The sequence below is a fragment of the Chlamydomonas reinhardtii genome, chromosome 14 (assembly GCF_000002595.2).
Source record: "Chlamydomonas reinhardtii strain CC-503 cw92 mt+ chromosome 14, whole genome shotgun sequence".
NCBI classification, from domain to species: domain Eukaryota; kingdom Viridiplantae; phylum Chlorophyta; class Chlorophyceae; order Chlamydomonadales; family Chlamydomonadaceae; genus Chlamydomonas; species Chlamydomonas reinhardtii.
Genome location: NC_057017.1, coordinates 3,593,847 through 3,617,370, shown reverse-complemented (window position 1 = coordinate 3,617,370; position 23,524 = coordinate 3,593,847). Strand labels below are relative to the sequence as shown.

At 62.9% G+C, this 23,524-nt stretch overlaps 4 protein-coding genes across 5 annotated transcripts in view; 1 reads left to right on the top strand and 3 right to left on the bottom strand.

Annotated features, from left to right (window-relative positions):
* The first annotated feature begins 22 nt into the window (after positions 1-22).
* Positions 23-8,968, top strand: CHLRE_14g631200v5 (uncharacterized protein). Its single transcript, XM_043070408.1, has 17 exons — positions 23-282; positions 495-609; positions 988-1,140; positions 1,610-1,688; positions 2,066-2,341; positions 2,525-2,761; positions 3,052-3,135; positions 3,539-3,649; positions 3,969-4,136; positions 4,541-4,602; positions 4,954-5,146; positions 5,418-5,510; positions 5,706-5,824; positions 6,362-6,437; positions 6,734-6,841; positions 7,198-7,314; positions 7,765-8,968. The coding sequence occupies exons 1-17, from the start codon at positions 177-179 to the stop codon at positions 7,948-7,950; spliced, it is 2,283 nt and encodes a 760-aa protein (XP_042917081.1). The 5' UTR covers positions 23-176; the 3' UTR covers positions 7,951-8,968.
* Positions 8,969-9,849: 881 nt separating this feature from the next.
* Positions 9,850-19,112, bottom strand: CHLRE_14g631150v5 (uncharacterized protein). 2 transcript variants are annotated; one of them, XM_043070406.1, is made up of 23 exons: positions 18,903-19,112; positions 18,597-18,679; positions 18,359-18,489; positions 18,067-18,227; positions 17,722-17,944; positions 17,351-17,604; positions 16,998-17,191; positions 16,223-16,875; positions 15,939-16,081; positions 15,655-15,781; positions 15,484-15,532; positions 15,149-15,383; positions 14,937-15,016; positions 14,662-14,836; positions 14,088-14,529; positions 13,879-13,901; positions 13,590-13,738; positions 13,217-13,257; positions 12,545-13,086; positions 11,727-12,308; positions 10,948-11,458; positions 10,665-10,790; positions 9,850-10,487 (listed from the first exon to the last, which is right to left on the bottom strand). In XM_043070406.1, exons 2-23 carry the CDS (start codon positions 18,617-18,619, stop codon positions 10,129-10,131), a joined length of 5,223 nt encoding a protein of 1,740 aa, XP_042917079.1. In that variant the 5' UTR covers positions 18,620-18,679; positions 18,903-19,112; the 3' UTR covers positions 9,850-10,128. The 2 variants fall into 2 exon arrangements, with proteins under 2 accessions (XP_042917079.1, XP_042917080.1); XM_043070407.1 differs by lacking the exon at positions 18,597-18,679.
* Positions 19,113-19,160: 48 nt separating this feature from the next.
* CHLRE_14g631148v5 (uncharacterized protein) lies at positions 19,161-20,562 on the bottom strand. The gene is made up of 4 exons (XM_043070405.1): positions 20,194-20,562; positions 19,798-19,940; positions 19,457-19,623; positions 19,161-19,351 (listed from the first exon to the last, which is right to left on the bottom strand). The coding sequence occupies exons 1-4, from the start codon at positions 20,363-20,365 to the stop codon at positions 19,324-19,326; spliced, it is 510 nt and encodes a 169-aa protein (XP_042917078.1). The 5' UTR covers positions 20,366-20,562; the 3' UTR covers positions 19,161-19,323.
* A 267-nt stretch (positions 20,563-20,829) lies between these two features.
* The window catches only part of CHLRE_14g631145v5 (uncharacterized protein), an 8,423-nt gene continuing 5,728 nt past the window's right edge, over positions 20,830-23,524 (bottom strand). Inside the window, exon 13 of the mRNA XM_043070404.1 lies at positions 20,830-22,884. Within this exon, the coding sequence (XP_042917077.1) occupies positions 22,862-22,884 (23 nt within the window). The 3' untranslated portion in view covers positions 20,830-22,861. The remainder of the gene's footprint in view (positions 22,885-23,524) is intronic.

Here is a 23,524-nt window from a genome sequence, read left to right as displayed (position 1 = left end):
TTTTACTTGCGCATATCACTGACATCTAAAACACCTTCGTTGTAAAGTCCGAAGTCGAAGGTGCATAGCTCGTCTCCCCGCTCATTTTGAGGCAATTGCTTTACAGTTCAAGCCAAACGTACAAATTGCATTAGAATAGTGTAAGTTCTTGCGGCCAGAGGCCGCGCGCGGCCAAGATGGCTCCCAAAGACGCTGCAAAGGGCAAAAAGAAGAAGAAGACGAAGGAGGAACTTGAAGAGGAGCGACGACAAGCAGAGGAGGCAGCTCGGCTTGCCGAAGAAGGTACCGCTTGCGTGCCCATCCCCCAGTTGACATGCTGTTCACCACTCCCCCCACGCCCGGGAGCTCGCTGCCACATGCCGTTTGGGTCGGACACATGCGGAGGTGTTTGCAGGGGCTGGGTGGGTCGGTTATCAACGGCCCTTCACTCTCCCCGGTCCCTGCCACCAACACGCTCCCCGTGACGCCCCCCAACACACCGCGACAACACCCAGAGCGGCTGCGCGCCGAGGAAGCTGAGCGGCAGCGGCTAGCGGAGCTAGAGCGGCAGCGGCTGGAGCTGCTAGGACAGTTTCTGGATGCGGAGAAAGCGCGGCTGGATGCGCAGCTGTGAGCTGGCGTGTGTGTGTGGGGGGGGGGGGGAAGGCGTGTGTTAATAGACATGCGATAGGGGGCACGCAATCCACAAATGGCGTGTGTATGTGTGTGTTCCGGTGGTGGAGCGCTGCATGGACTCAGTACGTGTTTGCTCCAGAGCGGTGCTGGTGCTTGGTATCCAAGGGCGAGGGGAGCGCGGTGGCATGCATGCGGCTGGCCGGAGCATCATAGAGGCACACCGCCCTGACAACATACTACGGTACCGTAGGCATGATGCGGGCGGCGGGCAGTAGGCAGAGCCACCCTGCATTCCAGCGCCCAACCTCCACCTTCCGCCATTACTCCCGCCTGAATCCACCCCCACCACCCTCGCTGACTCCCCTACCACAGCTCCGAACTGGACCCGCTGCTTCGCCAGTTTGAGCACGAGCGCTCGCGGTCGCGGGCGGCTGCGCGCGAGGCGGCCGAGTGGGAGCGCTTCCTGCGCTGCGTGGACGTGCCGCACCCACGACAGCGCGTGCCGCTGGCCGAGTTCTTGAGGCGGTGGGTTGGGGGTGGGCGGCGGGGAAGGGGTTTGCGGGAGGGGTGGGTGCGAGACAGCGAGGGGATGGCGTGGTGGCCGTGGTGGCGGTGGTGGTGTGGCGCGTGGCGTGTGTGGCGTGTGTGGCGTGGGGCGTGATGCATTGCTTACGGGCGAATGGGGGTGGGTGCTATCGCGGCCTGAAGAATGGGGAATGGCCAGGCGCCGACCCAAAGCCGGGCCGCTCGCTGATGCCATGATACGCGAAGCTAGTGGAGCCCAGCCCATGGCACCGTGTGCTCCTTCCCTTGTACTCCCCAACAACAATGCCCTCCTCCTCTCTCTCCGCCTCGCCCCCGCCGTCCTCCTGCTGCCCCCCCCCGTAACGACTACGTGGCATCTGCACCATTGCTCCTGGCTACGCCCTCTCGTCTTATTCAACATACATGGACCCCCACCCACACACCCACACCCACACATACACACACACAGCATGCACGAGGCGGCCACCAAGGACGTGACGGGCAGCCCGGACGGCCGCGACCTGCGGGCAGCCTTCCTGGCAGTGGAGGTGGGTGGGGTTGAGAGATGGCAAAGATAAGTACAGAGAAGGTGACGCAGCAGGCGTAGGAGTGCGCGTATCGGGGAGGGAGGAGGTGGCAGGAAGAGGGAGCGGCGGGAGTTATGTGCCCGGGCGCAGTGAAAAATCCCATCATCAGTTGGTGGAGGAAGTGCGGAGTAAGCCGGTGTTGGACGTCAGCAGCGGTGGAGACGAAATCGGGCGACCTAAGAGGGCGGGGAGTGGCGAGAGCCTTGTCAGGGCTGTGGGGGTGTTGTAGTAATGGGCTGACTTCAGGTGCTGACGTCTCCACGGCACCTTCCTGCTCCTCACGGCTAATATCGGTCCGCACCTCGCCTCGTACGGCCGTACCCACCTCCTCCGTACAGGCCTGCCGTACCGTCATCCTGGAGGCGCGCCAGGAGCTGCTGGCGGCGCGACACAGCTCAGAGCTTGCGGCGCCGCCGGCGGCGGCGGCGGCGGCGGCGGGTGGCGGCGGCGGCGCCAGTGCGGAGGAGGCGCAGGCGGCGGCGGGCAGCGCGGCGCGCGGCGCGGCCGGCGGCGCGGCGGTGGCGGAGTGGGCCGAGGCTCTGGAGTCTGACCTGCGCACCCTGTACGGCATTGTGAACGCTCGCATTGACCGCCTCACCGCTGCCGTGCTGCATGTGAGTTTGGGTGGTCGCGTGGTCCGCGGGTTGACGCGTGCGCTACGGTTTTAGCCGTCGCCCCATCGCTGTTGCGTGTGATTCGGCGGTACTTACACACACACGCACCGTAGCATAAGCGAACTAGCGCAGCTGGTCATGACGCCGCTTTCTCTCTTGTCCTGCTTTTCCTCTGCACCCCAGCACTGTGACGAGTACGCGAACGACAAGAACGAGATCCAGCTGGGCCACGTGGCGCCCATGCCGGCCTGGTGGCCTACGGCCCCTGGATCCGGATCCGGATCTGCGGGAAGCCAGCAGCAGCAGCAACAGGGCGGAGGAGGCGAGCAGCAGCAGCTGGCGGAGGGGGCCGGCGAGGGCCCCGGCGGGGCGTTCAAGTGGGGCGTGTGGGTCAACACAGCCAAGAACCCGCGTCTCAAGGTGCGGAGGCAGGGGAGGCAGGGCGTGGCCGTGCTGAGTTGCAGGTAATCACAGCACACCAGCCGGCATCCTGCGTACGGTGATGCCGTAGTGCAGAAATGGCATTCGTTGTAAATTTGACAAGGCATGAATTTGTACGCGTCTCGGCCTCGCGCTGCACGCACACAGCTGCGTGCTCCAAACCACCGCCCCCGCCTGCCCTCCTCTTCACCTCCTTGTACCACCCACACTCCCCCACCCCCTGCCAATCTTTGCAACCCCCACCCCACATGAACGGCTACCCCCCGCAGGCCGTGGAGATGCCTCAGCTGGGAGTGACGCTGGAGATCCCCAAGCAGATCGCGCTGGCCAACATCGCCCTGCGGGTGCAGCAGGTGTGCAGGGGGCGTTTGGGGTGTACGGTAGTTCCCGCCATCCCATGAGAGGGCAAGAAGAGAAAGTACCGTATACTGGGGCGGAAGCGCAGAGAGGGGTAGCCGTGGCCGTTATCTGATCACGGCGTGAATTAACCACAAGTCTGAAACGCTGACGTGGAGGGCCTTTTGGGCTGCGATGTTTGCGTGACAGGGAATGATCGACACTGAGTTTGAGGGGGAACTTCAACTTGCGCGGGGTTGTACGCATGTGTTGTATGTTAGTGCAGCTGCTACTGAAAGCTGTCTTACGGGCGCTTGTACATGCGCCCACCCACATCCCCCTGCACCCAGTTCCACACCCACTTCCATCCCGCATCCCACCACCCACCCACACCTACACCCGCCCATTCACACAACGCAGCGCTCCGGCCCGGGCGTGGACGAGTACTTCAGCCGCTGCGCCAACGCCTGGATGGCCGTGGGCGGGCTGCTGGCGGTGGACCTGCTGGCCATGCCGCCCGGGGCCAAGAAGGTGGGGGGACAGCTGTAAAGGGGGAGAGGGGGGACGGCGCGGAGGGACGGCACAGAGGGACGGCACGGAGGGACTGGAAGGGGCTGGAAGGGGCTGGAAGGGGCTGGACTCAGGGCTGGACTGGAAGGGGCTGGGGACTGACGCTGAGGGGCTCTCCTGTGATGAGGGCTTAGCTGTGGACCTGCCCCGGCCGGTCTGGCTGGGGAGATACATTACTTCACCCCATATCACACACAGTATGCAATGGCACACGCACGTCACACACGCACACGCCTACTCACGCCCCCTCCCTGCCTGCCCCCCCTCCCCACCGCCCCAGGTCCGCGGCTGGACGCTGCGTCAGGTGACGCCCCTGGCGCTCAACGTGCAGCGCGTGCCCTACCCCATCCCGCCCGCCGGCGCCGACCCCGCCACCTGGGCCTCGGAGGAGGAGCCGCCGCCGCTGGGCGTCACCGCGCCGCTGCCGCCCGACGTGGTGCTGCTGGAGGTGCGGCGGCTGTGCGTGTGTGTGTGTGTGTGTGTTGGGGGGGCGTGTGTGTGTGTGGGGGGGGTACATTCATGATTAGTTAAGGGGGGGGGCATGCTTTTGGGGGGCCTTGCGTGTGTATGTGTGTGTGGGGGGGGGGGAAGTTCGTGGGGATCGGAGTGCTTGAATGACAAGGATGAAGTGCCATACAGGGGGTTGAGAGGGGCGGTAGCTGTCCATGAAAACCGGGGGCGGTCGTTTCGAACTGAGTAGATAGGCTCCAGGGGACTCATAGCCAGATACGCCAATCAGATGCGTACCGTACTTGCGCCTTGCCGCCCTAACTCTTGTTCCTGGGCCCGCCCCGGCACCTCTGCTCACCCCCACCCCACCCCACCCCGCACCTGCACCTTGTGCGCCCACAGGATCCGCTGCAGGTGGCCTGGTGGGACGAGGCGCACTCCATCTGGAACACGGACGGAATCAGGTGTGTATGTGTGTATACGTGTATGTGTGTGTATGTGTGTGTGTGTGTGTGTGTGCATGATCGCAGCTATGCAACTGTATTGGGGGGCATGTTTGTGTGGGGCCCGTTGGGCGCGCTGGGTGCAAGTCGGCGCTACGCAATGGGGCCCCCTTATCACCCTATGCCGCCATGGCGCTGCTACCCGCCCACCCGCCCCTCTCAACACCACCTCGTCCCACCCCACCGCCACCCCCACCTCCCTCCTCTCCCACCGCCACCCCCACCTCCCACCTTTCCACCACCCTCCTCCCCACCTCCCCTACCCACCTCTCTGCCCACCTCCCTCCTCGCCGCCGCCTCCCTCCTCCGCAGTGACGTGGCGTTCGACGGCGCCTCCAAGACCTTCTCCTTCCACACCACCCACCTGGCCCCGCTGGCGCTGGTCATGCGCCGCACGCGCCTGCTGCCGTACGCCGGCTGGGCGGTGCGCCCCACCGGCGGCCGCAACGGCAACGGCGCCGCCATCAGCCTGGACGTGGGGCTGGACGCACCCGTGGTCATCGAGGTGAGTGGGTGGGGGGAGCGGGTGGGAGAAACGGGTGGGAGAAGGTAGGAGAGGGTGGGCGTGCGTGCGCGGAGGTTTTGGTCCGGGGGTGGATTTCATGGGTGTCAGCGGCACGGCATCCCGGGCTTACGCACCCACACATCGACGCACCCATCCACCCACGCATCCGCCGGCCCGCCCATGCCTCCGCCCATGCCTCCGCCCACGCCACTTCTGCCTGTCTCCCTGCCTGTCTGCCTGTCTGCCTGTCTGTCTGTCTGTCTGTCTGCAGGTGTCCAAGGGCGCCGCCTGGCTGAGCTCGCCCGCCTGGCCGCAGCTGGCCTCGCTCATCGGACAGCCCATGCCGCCCCTGGACCTGCTGCAGGTGGGGCGCCAGCGGGGAGGGGGGAGGGGGGGAGGGGGCAGGGGCTCCAGATACCAGCCCAAACTAAACCGAACCCAATGGGGGGGGGTAGGGGGCCCGCGGGAGACACACACACACATACACCCCGCCCCACGCGCACACACACACACACACACACACACACACACACACACGCCCCCACACCCACACGCTCAGGCTCTGTCGGACCGCGGGCTGCACCTGCTGCCTGAGGACCGGGACGCGGAGGCGGCGGGCGTCACCGCCAAGGCGCGGGACACGGAGGAGGCCATGTGCCGAGACCTGGCGCTGCTGGGGTGAGAGGCCTGAAGGGGCGGGGTGTGTGTAAATACTATCCCAAACTAAATCAAAACCTGGGGGGGGGGGAGGCTGAGGGTTAGGGAGGGAGGGATAGGGAGGGATAGGGAGGGGTAGGGAGGGGTAGGGAGGGGTAGGGAGGGGTAGGGAGGGGTGGAGGGAGGGGGCCCAGTGTCAGCTGGCGGGCGGAGTGGAACCGAATCCAGTTCGGGGAGGCAGCAGTGCTTTTTACCAATGATGGCCATGTTGACCCTGTGACAGCCTTTCAAGAAGCTCCATGACTCCGTCAGCATCCTCAGCCTTCCTGTGACGCATCTCCCCTCCTCACCCTCTCCCCGTGCCCTCTCCCCCCCCCCCCACACACACACCGCTCCTTCCCACCCGCCTACCCCCATCCCACTCCACCCAACTGGGACCTATTTCGTTGGGCTCGGCCATGTAATCCGCCCTCCACCCATCCTCCCACCTACCCTCCACTGCTTCTTCTCAATTAATCATGAATGTAACACCCCCCCCACCTCCCACCCATCTCGCAGCGGCGTGTTCCTGATGGCCTCCAGCCGTTGGAACCAGACCGCGGGACCGGAGGAGGCGCTGGCACGACTGTCAGAGGTGGGCGAGGGGCAGTGGGCGACCGGGCCGTGGGGGATTGGATATTGGGGGATTGGGCAGTGGGGGACTTGGGGGCGGCGGGGATCTCGTCAGGTGCATGTATACCGGTAGCGGCCCTGTTTGAAATGCGAACGCGGCCATGCGTGTGGGGCTGGGGAGTGTGCTGGGAGCCTGTGGATGCACCGCGTATGCGCGCGCTGCCCGGATGCAGCGCCGCATGTCCTGCCAACGCGGTACTCTTGACAAAGCTGACGCAATGGACGACGCAACCGACGCTGCACGGCCCGGCCCTGCAGGTGACGGACTGGGAGGAGGGCGGCCGCACGGCGCCGCACCATCTGGCGCGCATCTTTGACAAGGAGAAGGAGGACGGCGAGCGCCGAGTGCTGGTGGTCATGCGGAGGGTGGGTGCATGCTGCTGAGAGGACACGTTATGCGAGCGACTGCAGGAGTTTACTGTTGGTGTGTGTGGGCTGAAGAGGGAAGCGACATGGTGTGTAGGATGCGGCTTGTGTAGGATGAGTAGGGGAGCACAAATAAGACCTTGGGGTCTTCCTTCACTTTCACCCACTACGACTCGCCCAACCCCCGCCTCCAACGTCTCACGGTGATCCTCTACCTACCCCCCGCCGGCCCCCTGCCAGCATTATCTCTTCTAAAGCAATCATACATGGAACCCTCCCCGCAGTCTTCAGTGCATCCTGTACCGCTTTTCCACCCATCTTTGCAACCCCCCTTCCTCCGCCTTCTCCCGCCGCAGGGCGCCAAGGGTGTGGCCTTTAGCGACGCGCTGAACCGGCGGCCCGAGTACCCCGCGCTGCCGGGGGTGGGCAGCGTGGAGGCGGTCAAGGAGTGCGAGCTGAGCATCTGGGGAGAGGTGAGGAACAGCGGGGGGAGAGGCAGGGAGGGGTGTTTCACCATTCGCGGTAAGGTTCCAGAGACACAAAGGAGCAGGGAAAGACATATTTGTCCTAAATTGCGATGGCATTCGTGTTGGACTCAGGGCAGGGGTGGTGGGGGATGACATGGGGTGGGGAAGCCCGATGCGAGCAGGCGGTGGTGTGTTACGAGGAGGGAGCGGGTGAAGGACAGCGACCGTGTGGGTTGCAGGACCCTCCCCAATGCTGCGCCGCTCCTCGACTAAACACACCCCTCACCAGCTTCAAACCCACGCCCACCCACGCCACCCCACCCCATCCCACATCATTGCGTTTTCGTGACTGCGTGGGCTTTCTGATGTTGATAGGACTTTTTCGTTGCGCCCGGGCACATGACCCCACCCCACCCCACCCCGCTCCCCGCTCCCCCCTCCTCTTGTGTACTCCAGGTGCACGCCAGCGTGTTGACGCTGCTGCGCGGGCAGTTCTCCGCGCCCGGCGCCGCCGACAGCCCGCTGGCCCTGCGGCTGGCTGCGGCGCCCGAGAGCCTGGAGCTGTGCCGGACCACAAGCCCGCTGTTCACCGCGACGCTGGCAGACACCATGCTGGCGCTGCGGCTCTTCAGCTTCAGCTAGAGTGGTTGAGGGAGGCCCTTGGGCGGCCAGCGGTTGGAAGGTGGCGGGGGTGGCCCTTGGGCTGCGGCTGGGAGCGGTTGGGCAGGAGGTGGAAGGCTGTCAGGAGTGGTGGTGCCGCTAAAAAAGCCCCACTGGCGTTGCATGCTGTGACTCATAAGCTCCACAGATTTTGCTCGTGCCCTTCCTTGCGGCCCGCGTGCTGTCAGCAGGCGTTAACGATCCAGCCAAGCGGTTGGCTTTCGGTCGGCAGCCTCTCAGCCGGTAGTTAGCCTGGGTGTCGCTGTGGTGCTGTGTGACGGTGCCGCAGCTTTGGCAGCGAGCACTGCGCCCCCCCCCCCCCCCCCCCGTGAGAGCGTGAGCGCGCAGAACAAAGGGCGGCAATAAGGCAGAGAGCAAGATGGCAGGGTGGGTTAGGAGGCATGGGTGTACCTAAAACTAAGAAGCACCGTGCGCAGCTAAGGGCTACACCGTTTGCTCTTGGAAGCTGCTGGTGGATGGGGAGGTGCATGCATGGGGAGGTGCCGAGCCGCTGATTGCGTGGACGACTGGCTGGTAGGTGCCGCGGCGCACGGCCTAAACAGCGCTCGTATCTTCCTTCGTTCGGAACGAAATTTGCCAAAAAAAAGGCCTCTGGCGGACGAAATGTTTTGATATTGACTAGGAATTTCGGCCAAAACGCACGGGATCTTGGGGTTTCTTTCAGCAAACAGACGAAGACATTTTTGGGATTTCGGCCACTTTTGGCCAAGGACAGGGGGTTCCAGCGGCTACTCCACGGCCGAAACCTGCGTGGCATATGGTAAGAAGGCTCAAAGGGCTGTATCTATGGGTGTTGACGGCGGGAGACAGGGGTTCCCCTGGCGGGAGAGTGAGGTTGGGTCGGCGGCAAGCAGGGGAGGAGTGGGCGTGTCGTGTCGGTGTCGACATCGTGCGGGTCAGGGGCGGAGCCCCCGGAAAAATTTTGGGGGTGAACGAAGTGGCGCAGGGCACAGGGGGGGGTAGGAACGAACTTTTTTGACCCCATGCCACAAAACCTCCCGGACCCCCCGACCGACCGACCGACCGACCCCCCCTGCCGTACGACCCCCCAAAACCCCCTCAGAACCCCTGAGTTTTTTGTCAGGTTGGTGCCAATCGACTGCTCTCGGTGAGCTCTATCGCTATGTAAAATGATCCGCCTTGGGAACACACTTTGGCCGACCGACATGTGGACATGTAGACATGTCCAACCGTCTGCCGACAAGTATTCGATAGACTGGCCTGCTATGCAAAGGCTTATTCCGATGTTACTTGATAGTGTGAAATGTGCTGACACGTTCACCATGCAAAACCCGGCCGGCACCGGCTTGTCCCTGACCAGTTCCCCAGGCATCTCCCGAGATGCCGACATGCCGCTCCCCAAACTGCCCCAAACTATGCACGTGTGCTGAGCCTGGGGTATACCTACGCACGCATCGTGGAGCTGCACCCATTGCGCCGCGTGTTGCAGGACAGAAGCGCTAGGAACAAAATTTGGCACGAACCTGTGCAAAACTTCGTGGGACCCCAGACCGACCGACCGACCGACAACTTTGAGGGGCCATAACTTTGCATCCAGAAACCCAATTTCAATTTTGAAAGCGGATTCGTGATTTTCTCGTTGAGCTCTATCCATTTGAGGCATGGGGTCTGTTTCGGAAGATTCTACCCCCCCCCTGGGCGGCAGCCTGTTTCGTCAACTAAACGAAGCCATTTTAAGGAATTCGGCCGCTGACGCCGCCCCTGCCTTCGTAAGATACGAGCGCTGGGCCTAACATGGGATTGCCATAACTTGTACGGCATGTTGGCAACGCAGTCGTATGTGGTGGCGGCATCCAAGATCTGTACAAGACTGCACAAGCTACCAGGTGTCCGGAGGGCCGTTTCACAGGGTTACAATTTCACGCTTCTTCAAACCCGCCCGTACATAACTGAACCCAAGACGCCGGTGGTACACTGGTACGCGACCGCTCAGACATTGGAGCAGTGCGTGAGGCGAGGCGTGCCATACCCAACCTCCATCGTATGATGGGACGCACAGCACAGATTGTGCCCTGCCGACTTACTTATGTATCTGGGGATATCCACCACACTCACTGCAACGCATGCCTCTACCTAAGCATAAGTACTTGGGGGAGCACCTGGGAGCACTGCATTCGCTTAATAGCAACTTCCAAAGTATAAGTAATAGCCCTCCTCGCAAGTGCAGGCGGCGGCGGCGTCTAGCCTGACGCTATTGGCCGGGCAATTGCAGTCGTAGGCGCTCAGTCCCACGCCGCCCGACACGGCTGTGCAGGTGGCGTCGGTGACGCCTGCCTCAGCGCAGGGGTTGGACTGGCACACATCCTCGGGGTAGGTAAAGTACAAGTTTTGCTCCCAGCTGCCGCCGCAGTACTGTGTGTCGTCGCCGCTGCACTGCATCGTACAGTCAGTCATCGGTCCGTACATGTCGAGGGCAGCGGTGAGGTTGCTGCCGCCAAAGCAGAACCCTCCGAACTGCACTCCAAAGTAGGGCATGTCTGCGGTTGTGCGCGGAATGATGGGGACAACAGCAGCACAGTCAGCGCTTGGGCCACCATTGTCACCCTTGTGGTCATCGACCTTACGCAGCAACCCATGCAACCAACCCTGCCCAATCAAGGTAGCCTAGCACGGCGGCTTGCACAGCGCCAGGCACACAAACCGAACAAGCTTACCCGCGCTGCGAGCCAGGGTGTCACAGAGCTCCACAGTCATGTCCGGCCGCGAGGTGTTGCCCGACAGCAGGCTCGGCAGAGCCCGAGGCAAGCCGTCGCCGTAGCACCCTATCGGGTTTTGCGGAACTGCACACACAGGGGAGGGGATGCACACATGCGTTGACAGGCAGCAGAGAGGTTACAGCCAAACAGCCCAGCGCCAGCCTTTTCTTGAATGCCCTGCCATGCATCTGCGCGGCACAACTACCGTATGCGACCGAGGACGTGCAAAACAGGTACGTACCGCACGCTATGATGTTACACGATTTGGCGCAGACGACATCGTGAACCGACTGGCCGTTGTATGTGTACTGGGAGTCACAGTAGCCTTGCTGGGACCAGGCCTGGCAAGTCGCAACCTGGTCGACGCACGAAAACATCGACGGCGAGCTTGTGGGCGGCGGGCTGGGAGGCGGCGGGCTTGGGGGAGGCGGCGAGCTCGGCACCGCCGACGCCGCCGCAGCCACAAACTGCAGGCGCTGCACATACTTGGCAGGATTGGTCGAGGTGACAAAGCCAGCAAAGCGGTACCCGGACGGCACGCTCCACCAGGCTTGCATGGCCTCGCAGCCCGTGGTGTTGTCGCCCATCACCAGCGTCCTGCCGGCCGAGGTGTACAGCTCGATGTAGCGCACGCTGTTGTCGTAGAAGGTGTTGACGATGCAGCAGGCGCGCGCTGCCACGATGTTGAGGTCGGGGGTGATCAGGAACTCGCCCGGGCCGCCGTTGTGGCTGTCGCCGTGGAGGGGCCCCACCTGCGCGCACGTGCGCCATCCAGGCACGGTACCGCATTGGTCATCACGCACGTTCGAGCGAGCCCCGGGGTTATGTGTGGGCCACGGCGGCTGAGGACGAGAGGAAACATACACCCGGAGCCGCACCCGGCACAATAAATCTACACAGGCACACGCCACGCGTGCCTCGCACGCGCATACTCACAGACACACACGTACACATACACACACACACACACACACACACACACACACACACACACTCACGTGTCCACCCCTCACGCCTCACCTGGCGGTCATTGTCGTAGTAGCTGCGGATCTGCCCCAGCACCTGCCCCCACCGGTAGCCGATGCGGTCCAGCGTGTAGAACTGGGCCAGGCTCACGTCGCTAGAGGTGAGCTGGTAGCTGGGGGAGCCGCCGCACACCGCGGGGCTGAGAGACGTGGCGCGCGGCGCCAGCGCGGGCGTCAGCGTCGGCGAGGGCGTATAGGAGGTGGGCGTATAGCCGGTGGGCGAGGGCGTATAGCCGGTGGGCGAGGGCGAGGGCGTATAGGCGGTGGGTGCGAAAAGGAACTGGATGCGGTGGATGAACTGCTCGCCGGAGCTGCGGGAAAGCGTGGAGAGCAGGCTGCTGGAGGTCCAGGTGCGCACGCCGGCGAAGCGGTAGCCTGCCGGCACCGGCACCCACGTATTGTTCACGTCGCAGCCCACGCCCTGCGTGAAGACGCCGTGCGCGGCCGTGAGCAGCTGCACGCGGGCCACGCCCTGGTAGGCGGCGGCGGAGCAGCAGGCGTGCACCTGCGTCACGGTGACGCCCTGCAGGCTCTGCGTGACCACGGTGCCGCTGGCGCTGCCGTGCTGGGGACCGGCCTGTGCGTGCGGTGGGTGGACCGCGTGTGTGGGCGCGTGGGCAGGGCCGGCGGGGGGTTAGGGGAGCTCAGTCAGCTAGGTGGTTGGTCCGGTGTAAGCCGCATCAACATGAACGGTCGCTTTGCTGCATCGCATACACTGTCTTTGCGCAATGTTTTCCTTGTGCTCTTAAACTGACACACACACACACACACACACACACACACACACACACACACACACATGCACGCGCGCACCTGGAGGCTGGACCCGAAGCGCAACTGCAGCCCGTTCAGTTGGCTACTGCTCCAAATGGTCATGCTACTGATTGGGAGCCCGATCATGGACTCGTCAGACGTGGGCGGGTACACGTAGCTGGATGCAAACGAGTCACTGCCGCAAAACACAGGGCTGGTGGCGAAGTCTGTGGACGGCGAAGGCGTCCAAATGGGAGGTGGCGGCGACGGCGGCGGGCGGGGAGGTGGTGGCGGCGGCGGGCTGGGTGGTGGTGGCGGCGGCGGGCGGGGTGGTGGCGGTGACGGCGGCGGACTGGGAGGGGGACGAGGCGGAGGCGGGCTGGGAGGAGGAGGAGGCAGCGGGCGCGGCGGCGGGCTCGGGGGCGGCGGCGGTGGCGGGCTTGGTGGCGGCGGCGGCGGCGGGCTTGGAGGCGGCGGCGGCGACGGCCGCGGCGGCGGGCTTGGGGGCGGCGGGCTTGGGGGCGGCGGCGGCGACGGGCTTGGGGGCGGCGGCGGTCGTGGGCTGGGTGGTGGTGGCGGCGGCGGCAGCGGAGGGTCGGTTCCTGTTCACGGGTACACCGTGGGCAATCAACAGTCATGCTTCCATAGCAGATGCTCTCATATCAGATAAGAGTAGAGTCTGGCACCGAGCCATTCATACACAAACCAGCACGCTCGACGGCTACCACTCACCAAAGCATCGCCCCTGGATGAACAACGCGTCAGCCGCACACCTGGAGTGGAAACGCACAGGGCCCGTGGTAAGGCGGACTTGCAGCATACCGTATGCATGGGTCAAATGCACAGGCTGCGCATACGATGATGATGGAGGCTGTGTTCCTAAATTCCGCGTGCCACCCCCACACGGGATGCAGGGGCCGTGGCGTTCAATCGACAGCACGTGGCTTCCGACCCGCAGCAGCCAAGCCGCCGTCCCTGTTGCATGCCCCACTTGGCATCCCTCAGGCGTCAGGGCTGTGTCGTGCTGCAGGTGTCGAGCCACGGAAGCGACCCAATGTCAGCACCCCCCCGTGTTCAGGCAGCAGCCACCCCGCCAGCCACTCACGTGCAGGTGAAGCCGACAGGGCTGCTGTCGTCATCGTGGCACGTGCCATCCCCGCACACGCCCGGCCGCACCGCACACGCCTTGAGGCTCACGATCTGAACCGTTTCGGGCAGCAGCGGCCCCGTCCTCACACACACCTCAGCGCCGGCCTGCGTGCGTGCGGAAGATGAGCGAGGTGAGCGTTGCGTGTGAAGAGGAGTCGAGGTCTGAATAATGAGTTCAGTAGAAGCGTGCAAGTCCTGGATCGCGGATTCAGTAGAAACTCCCAATGGCAAAATTGGAACCGCACCTGGAGGGTTGCGCACGCCAGGTCTGCGTGAGGTCAACAAAAGTGGGATAAACATTACCTCAGGAAACGAACCTTGAGCATAACGCTTTGTACGCTTCCGCCCAAACGCTAAGGCTGACGCACGTCACACATGCCAAATGCCGGCTTCAGTTTGCAACAAACAGCACTGCCGCACGTTCACCCGCACCCAGAAGCATCTCCCCGCGCACCTGGGTTGTAGGCTAGGAAGGTGGAGATAGGCAGGTTGTAGGCGACCGCGATGTCCTCACACGATTGTCCAACTGCTACCCACTGACTCAGGATGCAAGTGACAATGGTGTTGTTGATCACAAAGCCGCCAACCGCGCCCACGCCTGCACTTGCGAAGGCAGCCGCCGTAGCTGTCAGCCGGCGGCGGTGGCCTGCGCTGGTGGTCACCGTCGTTGTGGAGGCTGTTGCCTCAAATGAATGCTGGGAGGTCGACAGGACGGAGCTCTGAGGCGCGATGCACAGCCGCTGGCCCTTGGCAACGGTTGTTGACGCGTTGGGGCAGATGTTGTTGTTTATTCTTGAAAGGTAGGCCAGATCTCCAGACACATATGACCGCGCCACCATTCCACAAGTGGTTGTGCCGGCATTCGTTGTGTTGGGCAGCGGCCAATACTTCGGGCACTGTGGGGGCGTGCGCAAGGCGGCGGCAAACAGCGCACCCCACCACATCAGGACACACCCGGCAACACACGTGGCTGCAGAAAAGGGCTCTGCATCAGGTTGGATCAAGCCCTCCCAACGATCCGAACTCACCCCTGCCGCGATGGTGGTGGCGGGCGGCTGCACTGGTGCGGGCCCGCACATCAAGGGAATGCGGATCTCTGTGTTGTTCAGGGCTGGGTCCACGGACCCGGCAGCAGCTGAGGCCGAGCCGCTTGGGAAGAGGGCGGGGTTGGCCCGGGCCAAGTCGCTGACTGTAACACCGTACCTGCAGGGGGCAGGGTCAGAAAGCTTGAGGTAATGAGCAGCGGAGGGCGCGCTCACTAAGGGTGCATCACCCCGCATGCAGACTTGGCGTCCACACGCACCCGGCTGCAATGTCGGACAGGGATGCGTAGGAGGCAGGCGGCGGGCGCGGCCCACAAATGAACTCCAGCTTCACCACCACCTGTATGTGCGCGCATGGCGCCGAGTATGAGCAGCCATGCTTTGACAAATATCGTCGGGGCAATGGATGGTCAGCCTGGTTTCGGGCACCTGGACAGCTTGCCTGCGCCCGCGCACAGCCAACATGTCTTACCGACGCCACGCCGACGGTGGCCGTGTGCACGTTGAGGCTGGTGATGACGGAGCCCGCCGCGCACACAGAGTATTCGGGCTGGTTCAGGAACGCCTCCGAAAGCGTGAACGCTGGGCTGCTGTCGGTGGCCCTGAGAAAGTTGGGTGCGCCCAGCTGCACCCAGTACCGCTCATCGCTCTGCGCCTTGGCGGCGGCAGAGCAGCGCAGTGCAACGCCGCCCACGCCGGAGCCGTTGCTGTAAAGGGTTGCACAAAGCAGGCACAAGAGAATTGTGCTGCAAAGCAAGATAAAACGAGCCGATGTGTGGCTTGGTTTCCCTTCCATTCCTACCGCACCTGCTTCCATCCCAGGTGCTTCCGTCCATAAGCTTGACCGCATCAAAGCCTGTTGGTGTGCCGACAGGTGCGCAAGACTGTCACAGCAAGCACGCATAGCACCCCAAGCGCTTCAACAACTGGATGTGTGGTATGTTTCCTGTGCGCCAATGCCGAGCCCCGCGCACGCACCTTCAGGGCACAGGTAGTCAACCGTGAAGCGACCCGAGATGCTGCCATTCGCAGTCGCCCCAAAGCCGCCCGCCGACCCAGCTGCGCTGCCGTCAGAGCAGCGCGCTCCCAGTAGGTTGATGTCCACCTGAAGTGGCATTTATGCGATGATGGGGGTAGCGACACGAGTTGGAGATAGGGCGCTCGAACAAGTGTGCAAGCGCGTGGGAGGCTAGCACCTTCACCGCATGAAAAACGATGCGAATGCGCACGCACTAATGGAAAATGCGAGCATGTTTGCGCACCCCGTCGTTAGCCGCGAAGACAGACGTCAGGAGGGCGGATGCGCCGCAGGTCAGGGGGGTGATCTTGACAAGGCCAGCACCGGCAGCGGGCCCGCTGCCAGGTACACCGCCAGGCACCGCCGTGGCAAGGACTCCGCTGCTGCCTGCGTCCGGCCGTCACACATCAGGAGGTCGACATCAAGTTCATTGGCAAGTTCGAAAATAGCGCGAACGCCAGCCTGCTGGCGGACCCCTACCTGCTGCTGCCAGGCCGGTGCGGGGCATGTCAACGTACGGTTACGCACCTGACGCAACCTTGGGCTGCGGGGCTTTTGGCATCACGGTGGAGGTGCCGGTGCGCCCGCACACGAGCTCGTCCACTGCAGACAGGGAGGTGTAGTCGGGTGCGTAGCGGAACCTGAACGGCAGCGGGCTGCCGTACTTCCACTCCGCAGAGCCGTTGAAGAACAGGGACGAGGGCTGGAGCGCCAGTCGCCGGCCGCGCAGGCCCACCACCACCTGGCCGGGCGGGCATCCGCCGCCGCCGCCCACGCCACCCAGCACCTCCAGCCTAGCCTGGCGCTGGAAGTACACGAGGTGCTCTGCTGACCGGTAGGCTGGGAGCAGCAGCGACGGCACAGCCAGCCGCGCTGACTCGGTGCTGGTCGGCGGCCGCAGGGTCTGCGGTGCGCTCTCGTTGAACTGCAACAGCGTATCAGGCACGCCCACCGGCGGCGCTGCTAGCACAGGACCGCAGCTGTTGCGGATCGCGGTCAGGAGCAGTGCCTCTGTCACGGAGAGCCCAGCGGTCCCGGCAGTGCCCGGTGTGGAAGCGCCGGCATCCGTGCTAGAAAACCGGTACCGCGCGATGGTGAGGGACGAAGTGGTGATGCCCGGTGCCCTGCGCGCCGCCAGAAGGCCGGCCGGGTAGGACGTCCACTGCTGTGATGCGGCGCACCTGCGCAGCGCAAAATCGCCATGATCAGAAGCGGAGGGCATTGGGAAGCAGTCACGTGACTGTTTGCCACCAACCGTTTGCTTTGAGGACTGCAAAGGTCATGTCCCTACGCACGCACCCACCTCAAGAAGAACTCGAATCGCTCGTATGGGGCCCGCCGCAGCCGTGACCGCGCCATGTCATACCCGCCGGGGCAGTCCCGAGCCGTCGTGTCCACGGGGATTGAGTCCCCGGCCTGTAAATCATAACCACCGATGTCACTGGTGCCGCGGCCGGTGGGGCGAACACTGCCATCGCTGCAAACCAGGTCCACCGACTGCAAGGAAGGCAAATGGGGCAGGCAGCATTGCACAGGTTAGGTATCAGCCATGGTACGTGCAGCCGCAAAAAACAGTTTCCACGGGGAATGAAGCAGCCACCCGACATCGCCCCAAGGCAAGAGCCACTGATCGCTGCCCCACGCACTGCAACGCACCGTGAACAGGCCGTTCCAGGCAGGGTCGGCTGACACCGCCGCCTGCTCCAGAATGGAGTTGACAATGCGGTCACGCAGGTTGACAAGCTGGTTGTAGAGAATGCTGCTCGCGGGATTGGACTGCTGGCCAGCCAGCGCCGCCAGCACACAGCTCTCTACCTCGGGCTGACCCGCCCAGGCCCGGCCACGGAAGCCAATCATGTGTGCGCCCGAGGGGCAGGTAGCGGTGAAACGCTCCTCCGCGCCGCCGCGGTCTGCGTGCATGGGGCGGGCGGGGGCACGGCGCGGGTAATGAACAAATGCACGAGAACAAGAGAGCAGAAGCCACGGCGTCGACGAATAACATGTCAGGGAACGATTCCGCCGCTCACCCGCAGGCGTCTGGGATGGTGGCGGCGGTGGCGACGCCGTGGCTGGGGTGGTGGGCTGGCCGAGTTGGATGCGCGGCCGGCTGCCATCCGCACCATCACCCAGCAGCTGCAGCACTGCCCGTGTGCCGCACTCGAGGTCCGGGACGGGCGGGCGCGGCGGGTTGACGGAGCAGGGCGGGACGAAGTAGCGCGTGTTGACCTCAATGAGGGCATCGGGGTCAGCCTGGAGACATGCGTAGCGGACTCAAAGTGGTCATCGGCGATTTGCATCTGGGGAAATAAACAGCGTAGGAATTATTATCGCGTCCTAATGGTCTGGTCAAAGCAGACAATGCGACGATGTACCTTGAAGTGGGTGTTGACGCGAATCAGGTCGTTGATCGCCACATCGTGTTTCGCCGCGAGCGTGGTTGCCGTGGCGTTTCCGCCACCGTCCGCAGGCACAACCACGTCCTCCGCCGCGCACCAGCCCTGGCGGAGCAGCTGGCCGCGCCGCTCAGGCGACACTGCAGGGCGGCACGACACGGATGGCATTCTGGGATAGGCTTGCACATTTGTGGCCACGGCACAATGAGCACATGTAAGCTGTGCGCTCGGTTTCATCCCTGATAGCAATAGCGGTCCGCGGCACACACACCTGGCTTGAGAGTGGGATAGGACAGGGAGTTGAGGATGCCGCACTTGTTCAGGCGGGCAGCCAGCTGCGAGCTGCCCTGGCGCACAATCTGCATGTAGCCACCATCGCCCCAGCTCTCGCCCCAGGAGTTCCTGCGGTCATATGTGTACGTGTGTGTGGGCGGCGGACGGATAGATCAGTGGGACCATACGGTAAGCAGGCGGCGTGGCACCAGCAGTTGGGAACAGGAGATAGTAACGTAAAAGAAAGTGATGCGATCATACGTGTGGCCAGGTTCCTCCACTGTCTAAACGTTCAGGATGTGGTGTCACCACGAGGGGGCTGGGGGGGGGGGGGGGGCGGGGGGGTAGGGGCCGGCACCGTTCCCCTCACTCATGCAGCCGAGTTAGCTGCTCGGACAAATTGCGAAGCCTTTATTGCGCTACATGCATCCTAAACATTAATAAATATCAACGTTTGCGGACGCCCGTGCAAACAACGTTAAATGCTTTGCGCAAACGGACCCTTTAGTCCCGGTACTTAGCTTAATCTAATACTTGCTTACCAAACAGCTTGTAAGTAGACCCAAAGCAGCCCTTTGGAGACTAGCCTTGCCCTAGAGTCGGGATCGCGAGGAAGCGTCCTCTTCGCTCAGAAAGCAATTTGGTGCTATGCAGTGATAGTTTCAAACTGACAGCAGCAAAGCATGCTCGAAGCCGTGGCCTCCAGGGCGACATGTTTCGACTATGGGACAAACAGGCTAGCCTAAGCCCGTGTCCATTTGCACATGTTAAACACATATAAATGGTAGTATAGATAGTCCTCTAGTTCGAATATGTACGTTTTCACACGTTTTGGTGCATGGTGGCATGCCGTGGCATGTCCTCCCAGCGCGCATAACATATTGTAATGTCGCATTCAGAACACCCCCCCCCCCCGGGTTTATAAAATCCATGTGTGTAGTGACCGCCATGCTTCCTAAGACATTAGGAGGGATCCGCTGAAGTCTGGGGCCTGTGATTCCCCTCCTGACACCCAACTTGTACCCGGGCCCATCATAACTTTGGCCCGACAGCTCGCCAAGCAACCGGAGCGTCAAGTGCTTGTCGTGTCCCCCACCTGATGATGAACGTGTCGGGGGTGTACCCCACGATCACCACCGCGTGTGTGGACTTCATCGGGTCGGAGGAGCAGTTGCCGTCGTACACCCGGCCGCGCTGTCCGAAGTACAGCGACCAGTCCTCGCCGGCGTGCAGCAGCGCCACCACCGGCTGGTTGGCCAGGGCCTGTGTGCGCAGCATGAAGGGATTGGGAGGGAGTCGCTTGCTGTTAGACGTCCGGCGGAGGCACGTGCAGCTGGAGGCCGTTTTCTGCTGGTATGGAGGGCTTGGGGAGACGAAACGACCACGCACACACGCATGCGGCCCAACCACGGTGCCCCCTGCCTCCGCCTCACGCACCTGGATGAGCGCGAATTCGGACGGCGGGATGGTCTCCCACGCCTGGATGCGCAGCCCGGTCGGCGAGTACGTGATGTTTGCGCTGTCCAGGTCCGAGGCCAACTTGTCCAGCGGTGCCTTAGGGCAGGTGCTGGCATCGGGTCCTGCCGTTGAGACAGCGCAGGGACAGCGGCGTGGTGAGTCAGGCGGGCGTGAGGGAAGGAATGCATATGCTGCAGCTGCAAGCAAGCAGGTATCCTCACTAGTTGAGCGCCTCCAATTCCAAAGACACATCGCCATAGGCAGGCAGAGCCGAACCAAGGCCTAACTCCGCAAAGCTAAGAGTGCGTCCATGGCGTTTCCCGATAGAGGTCTGAACCCCGAACCACGGCATTTCCCCATCACTGGCGGTCGCACCTGCTGCTGCCACGGCCTTGGCCCACTCCTCCTGGTACAGCAGGCCACGCATGGCTTGGATGTAGGTGTCCCCCACCCAGCCGCCCGCACAGCCGCCGGGCTTGCACTGCACCACCTGCTCCGGACCCAGCAGCGCGCGAGCGCCTCCCGCTGAGCCCGGGCTAGATGGCATTAGCGCCGATGGGGTGTAGGCGTTCCCAAGCACGGCCAGAGACTGGATACAGGCCGCCGGGGCATGCGCGTAGCAGCTGCCGCACTGCACGACGGGACCGGAACAAGCTCGTTATCCTTTGAGGCAACCCACACGCCAGCCTTGCGGCACGCCCTGGTATTACGCATCGTGCGCAGCAGCTCGATCGCAGCTCTCCGGATTAGAAATAAGTTGTTGCTGTGCTTCTTTCTGCCTTGCGCATGCTCCATGCCCTGATGTCCACTAAGAATGGGGGCATCCCGCCACGCACGGCAGCCCCGCTGTTGGCACTCACGTCTCTCTGATTGGTCACAGGCGGCAGCGACGCTGATTGCCTCCAGTCCACAGTGTCAGGCGGCACCACTGCAGCGTACCTGTTGCCAAAGCAGCGGCCCAGCAGGATGTATGAGTTTTACGGGCATACGAGCCACTTATTGACTCCTTACTGCCGTGTAGCGTTACAAACCGCCACGGCCCCAAACGATAATCCCAATCTCTCAAACCGACAATAGCCTCCACTCATGCCTCAAGCGGCCTAGCAACTCATTCGTGGCCCTCAGCGGCCTCCTACCTCCGGCCTCGCAGCTCCCGATACCCCACCAAGTCCGCCGTGCCCGCCCCAGCCCGCCCGTGTTGAGGTTGCACTAGTGGCCGAAAGTGCTGCCAGTACTGGGTGTGTCGCATGTATGAAGTGCCTGATAGCAGCAGAGTCCAGACAACCACGCACGCCGCAGCGCCCACGGGTGCCACCACATTAATCCGCGGCGGCACCAGGGGGGGCGGGTGGGTTGTCACCGTCCCGGCAGAGGGACGATCCGAAATACAGTACAGAAGCACAACGGCAGATAAGGCGCCGTGTGCTCCTGACGCGTACAAGACCCAGCTCGGTTCGGCCCCATGCACAGGCACGTACCCGAGCGTCCTGCGCCGTGCGTGACTCTAACGCAACACGGCAGTTACGTCGCAATAACTAGACTTATCTCCACTGCGCTGCGATAAGTCAGCGCTTATTGACTCCTTACTGCCGTGTAGCGTTACAAACCGCCACGGCCCCAAACGATAATCCCAATCTCTCAAACCGACAATAGCCTCCACTCATGCCTCAAGCGGCCTAGCAACTCATTCGTGGCCCTCAGCGGCCTCCTACCTCCGGCCTCGCAGCTCCCGATACCCCACCAAGTCCGCCGTGCCCGCCCCAGCCCGCCCGTGTTGAGGTTGCACTAGTGGCCGAAAGTGCTGCCAGAGTTTGGTAGTAGTCCTCAACGCGGGGAGGTCATGGTGCGGGCGACGGCAGCCCTGGTGGCTGGGCTTGATTGGCTTCGCGTATGCAGCTCTTCTCGCAAAGCGCTCGGCCCAACGGCCGGTCACGCAAACCAAGGTGCGGTCGGCGGTGATGGCGGCGGCGTTCGTGCCCTTGCGCTACCGAAATCATGTGTCTCGAACACCGCGGAGCGCTCCGCCCATCGCCTTGCTTGCGCACGAACGTACGGTCCTAGTTGCACACTCGACAGCGGTCGATAGAACGAGCTTCGTGCTTGGGGATATTGGCTGCACGAGCAGCACCATCACATGGGGATGAGCGCCGCCGGAGGCGCCGCCGGCACCTGCTGCAGGCGGCGCAGGGCGACGCCAACGCGGGGCCTGACAGCGCCACACTCCGTCGGTCATGGGCGGTCAATGGTCACTACCAGAAGACAAGCAGCAATAGGAACACGACTGGCGTTGCAAGGGCCATGATACCAGACTCACAAACGTATCAGGTGCACCAATGGCCACGACAGAAACACACATGCATTGTCCCGCGTGCGCCAGCCACGCAGACGACGCCGGGGCGTTACAGGGAAACACATGCATCCTTGTTCAGGTGTGTGGCTTCTGGGCAGCTGTGGCCGTCCGTGTGCCTAGGAAAGGTAACAGTGCGTGTTGGCACGTGTTGGCACGAAGCACTGGAGACCTCGCTCGGTACTCTCTACCGGCCCCCAGGGCCATGCCATAACACGTGTTGACGTTGTAGGCTGCTCGGAACAACCTTGGGAATAATAACAACTTCGTGACTCGAAGCTGGGACAGACTAGCCAACATGAGCCACGCAGGAGAAGGCGCGAGGTGCAACACTAGAGCGGTTTTACGTACGCGAGTCACGCGCGGCAACCTGCCCTTCACCCGCGCCGTCGTGGTGTAGGATGCGGGCAGCCATGCCCAGCCGTGCAGCATGGCCACGAACACTAATTTCTTTCTTGCTAGCTAGGTGCCATGCTTGAGATTTGCAGTGTCTTGCATAAGAGTCACTACCAATCAAGCAGTAGGTACACCCATAGATAGCATCACCCCGGCGGACGCAGGACAGGCGCGCACGTGAATGCCTCCAAACGCCGCGGGGATGCATGCACACAATGTCCCGTACGTGCCGATACCGTACGCCACGGCGGCTGTGGGGTGTACCGTAATAGCAGGGAGGGCAACATGAAGGGTAACACCTCAGCAACCCCAGCAAGGCTGGCCTGGTCGAGCGGCGCGGAGGGGTGAAGGATACCCGGCACGCGTGGAACACGCAATGTATCTATAGTGATAGAAGGCGTAGTGATGGGAGGAAATAAGGAGCACTCGGGGCCGCGATGGCGGGTTGGATGCGCCACGGGCCCCGGCCCAGCCAAAGGGAGCGAACGCCGGGCGGAGCCGGTGGGTGAGCGACTCGAGGGACGTGCCAGTAGTGAACCCATCGCAGTGGCGGATGGGTCATCCAATGTGAGAGATGATACAGCCACGCCGGCAGCCAAACTCCGCACTCGCCCACGTACGGGCACGTTGTGGTACTGCTGTGAGGAGGCCGGGCTGAGTTGGGATGCCTGCCGACTGCCAAGCCCGCAGGGCACTGTCGGCCTGGCTACCCACATGTGAGCCTGTGTCGCCATACGCTCTTAATAGTAATGACATATAGCACACTGCTCCTAGCACTTCGGTGATAAGTAATTGCCCCGCCGGGTGAAGTAAGGCCGGGGCTGAAAGGAACCAAGGCTGGTTCCCTAGGCGTCCACTGGCGAGTGGGCAGGCGACACATTCAGTTGGCATTGACGTGCAGGGGTTCCTGTTGACGTGCGTTGCGGAACTAATGCGTACGTTGGCTTGGGTCTCTGGGTTCAT

What these genes read in the sequence shown, in the direction of transcription:
- CHLRE_14g631200v5 (XM_043070408.1), top strand. Translation starts at nt 177, where the DNA reads ATGGCTCCCAAAGACGCTGCAAAGGGCAAAAAGAAGAAGAAGACGAAG. An exon ending in ACGCACCCGTGGTCATCGAG is followed by an intron (nt 5,147 to 5,417) that starts GTGAGTGGGTGG and finishes GTCTGTCTGCAG; the next exon opens with GTGTCCAAGGGCGCCGCCTG. An exon ending in AGCTGAGCATCTGGGGAGAG is followed by an intron (nt 7,315 to 7,764) that starts GTGAGGAACAGC and finishes TGTGTACTCCAG; the next exon opens with GTGCACGCCAGCGTGTTGAC.
- CHLRE_14g631150v5 (XM_043070406.1), bottom strand. Translation starts at nt 18,619, where the DNA reads ATGATCGCATCACTTTCTTTTAC. An exon ending in GCGTCAACACCCACTTCAAG is followed by an intron (nt 17,945 to 18,066) that starts GTACATCGTCGC and finishes GCATGTCTCCAG; the next exon opens with GCTGACCCCGATGCCCTCAT. An exon ending in CATCCAGGGGCGATGCTTTG is followed by an intron (nt 13,087 to 13,216) that starts GTGAGTGGTAGC and finishes ACCCGTGAACAG; the next exon opens with GAACCGACCCTCCGCTGCCG.
- CHLRE_14g631148v5 (XM_043070405.1), bottom strand. Translation starts at nt 20,365, where the DNA reads ATGCCATCTAGCCCGGGCTCAGCGGGAGGCGCTCGCGCGCTGCTGGGT. An exon ending in CAAGGCCGTGGCAGCAGCAG is followed by an intron (nt 19,941 to 20,193) that starts GTGCGACCGCCA and finishes TCTCAACGGCAG; the next exon opens with GACCCGATGCCAGCACCTGC. An exon ending in CCGAATTCGCGCTCATCCAG is followed by an intron (nt 19,624 to 19,797) that starts GTGCGTGAGGCG and finishes CTGCGCACACAG; the next exon opens with GCCCTGGCCAACCAGCCGGT.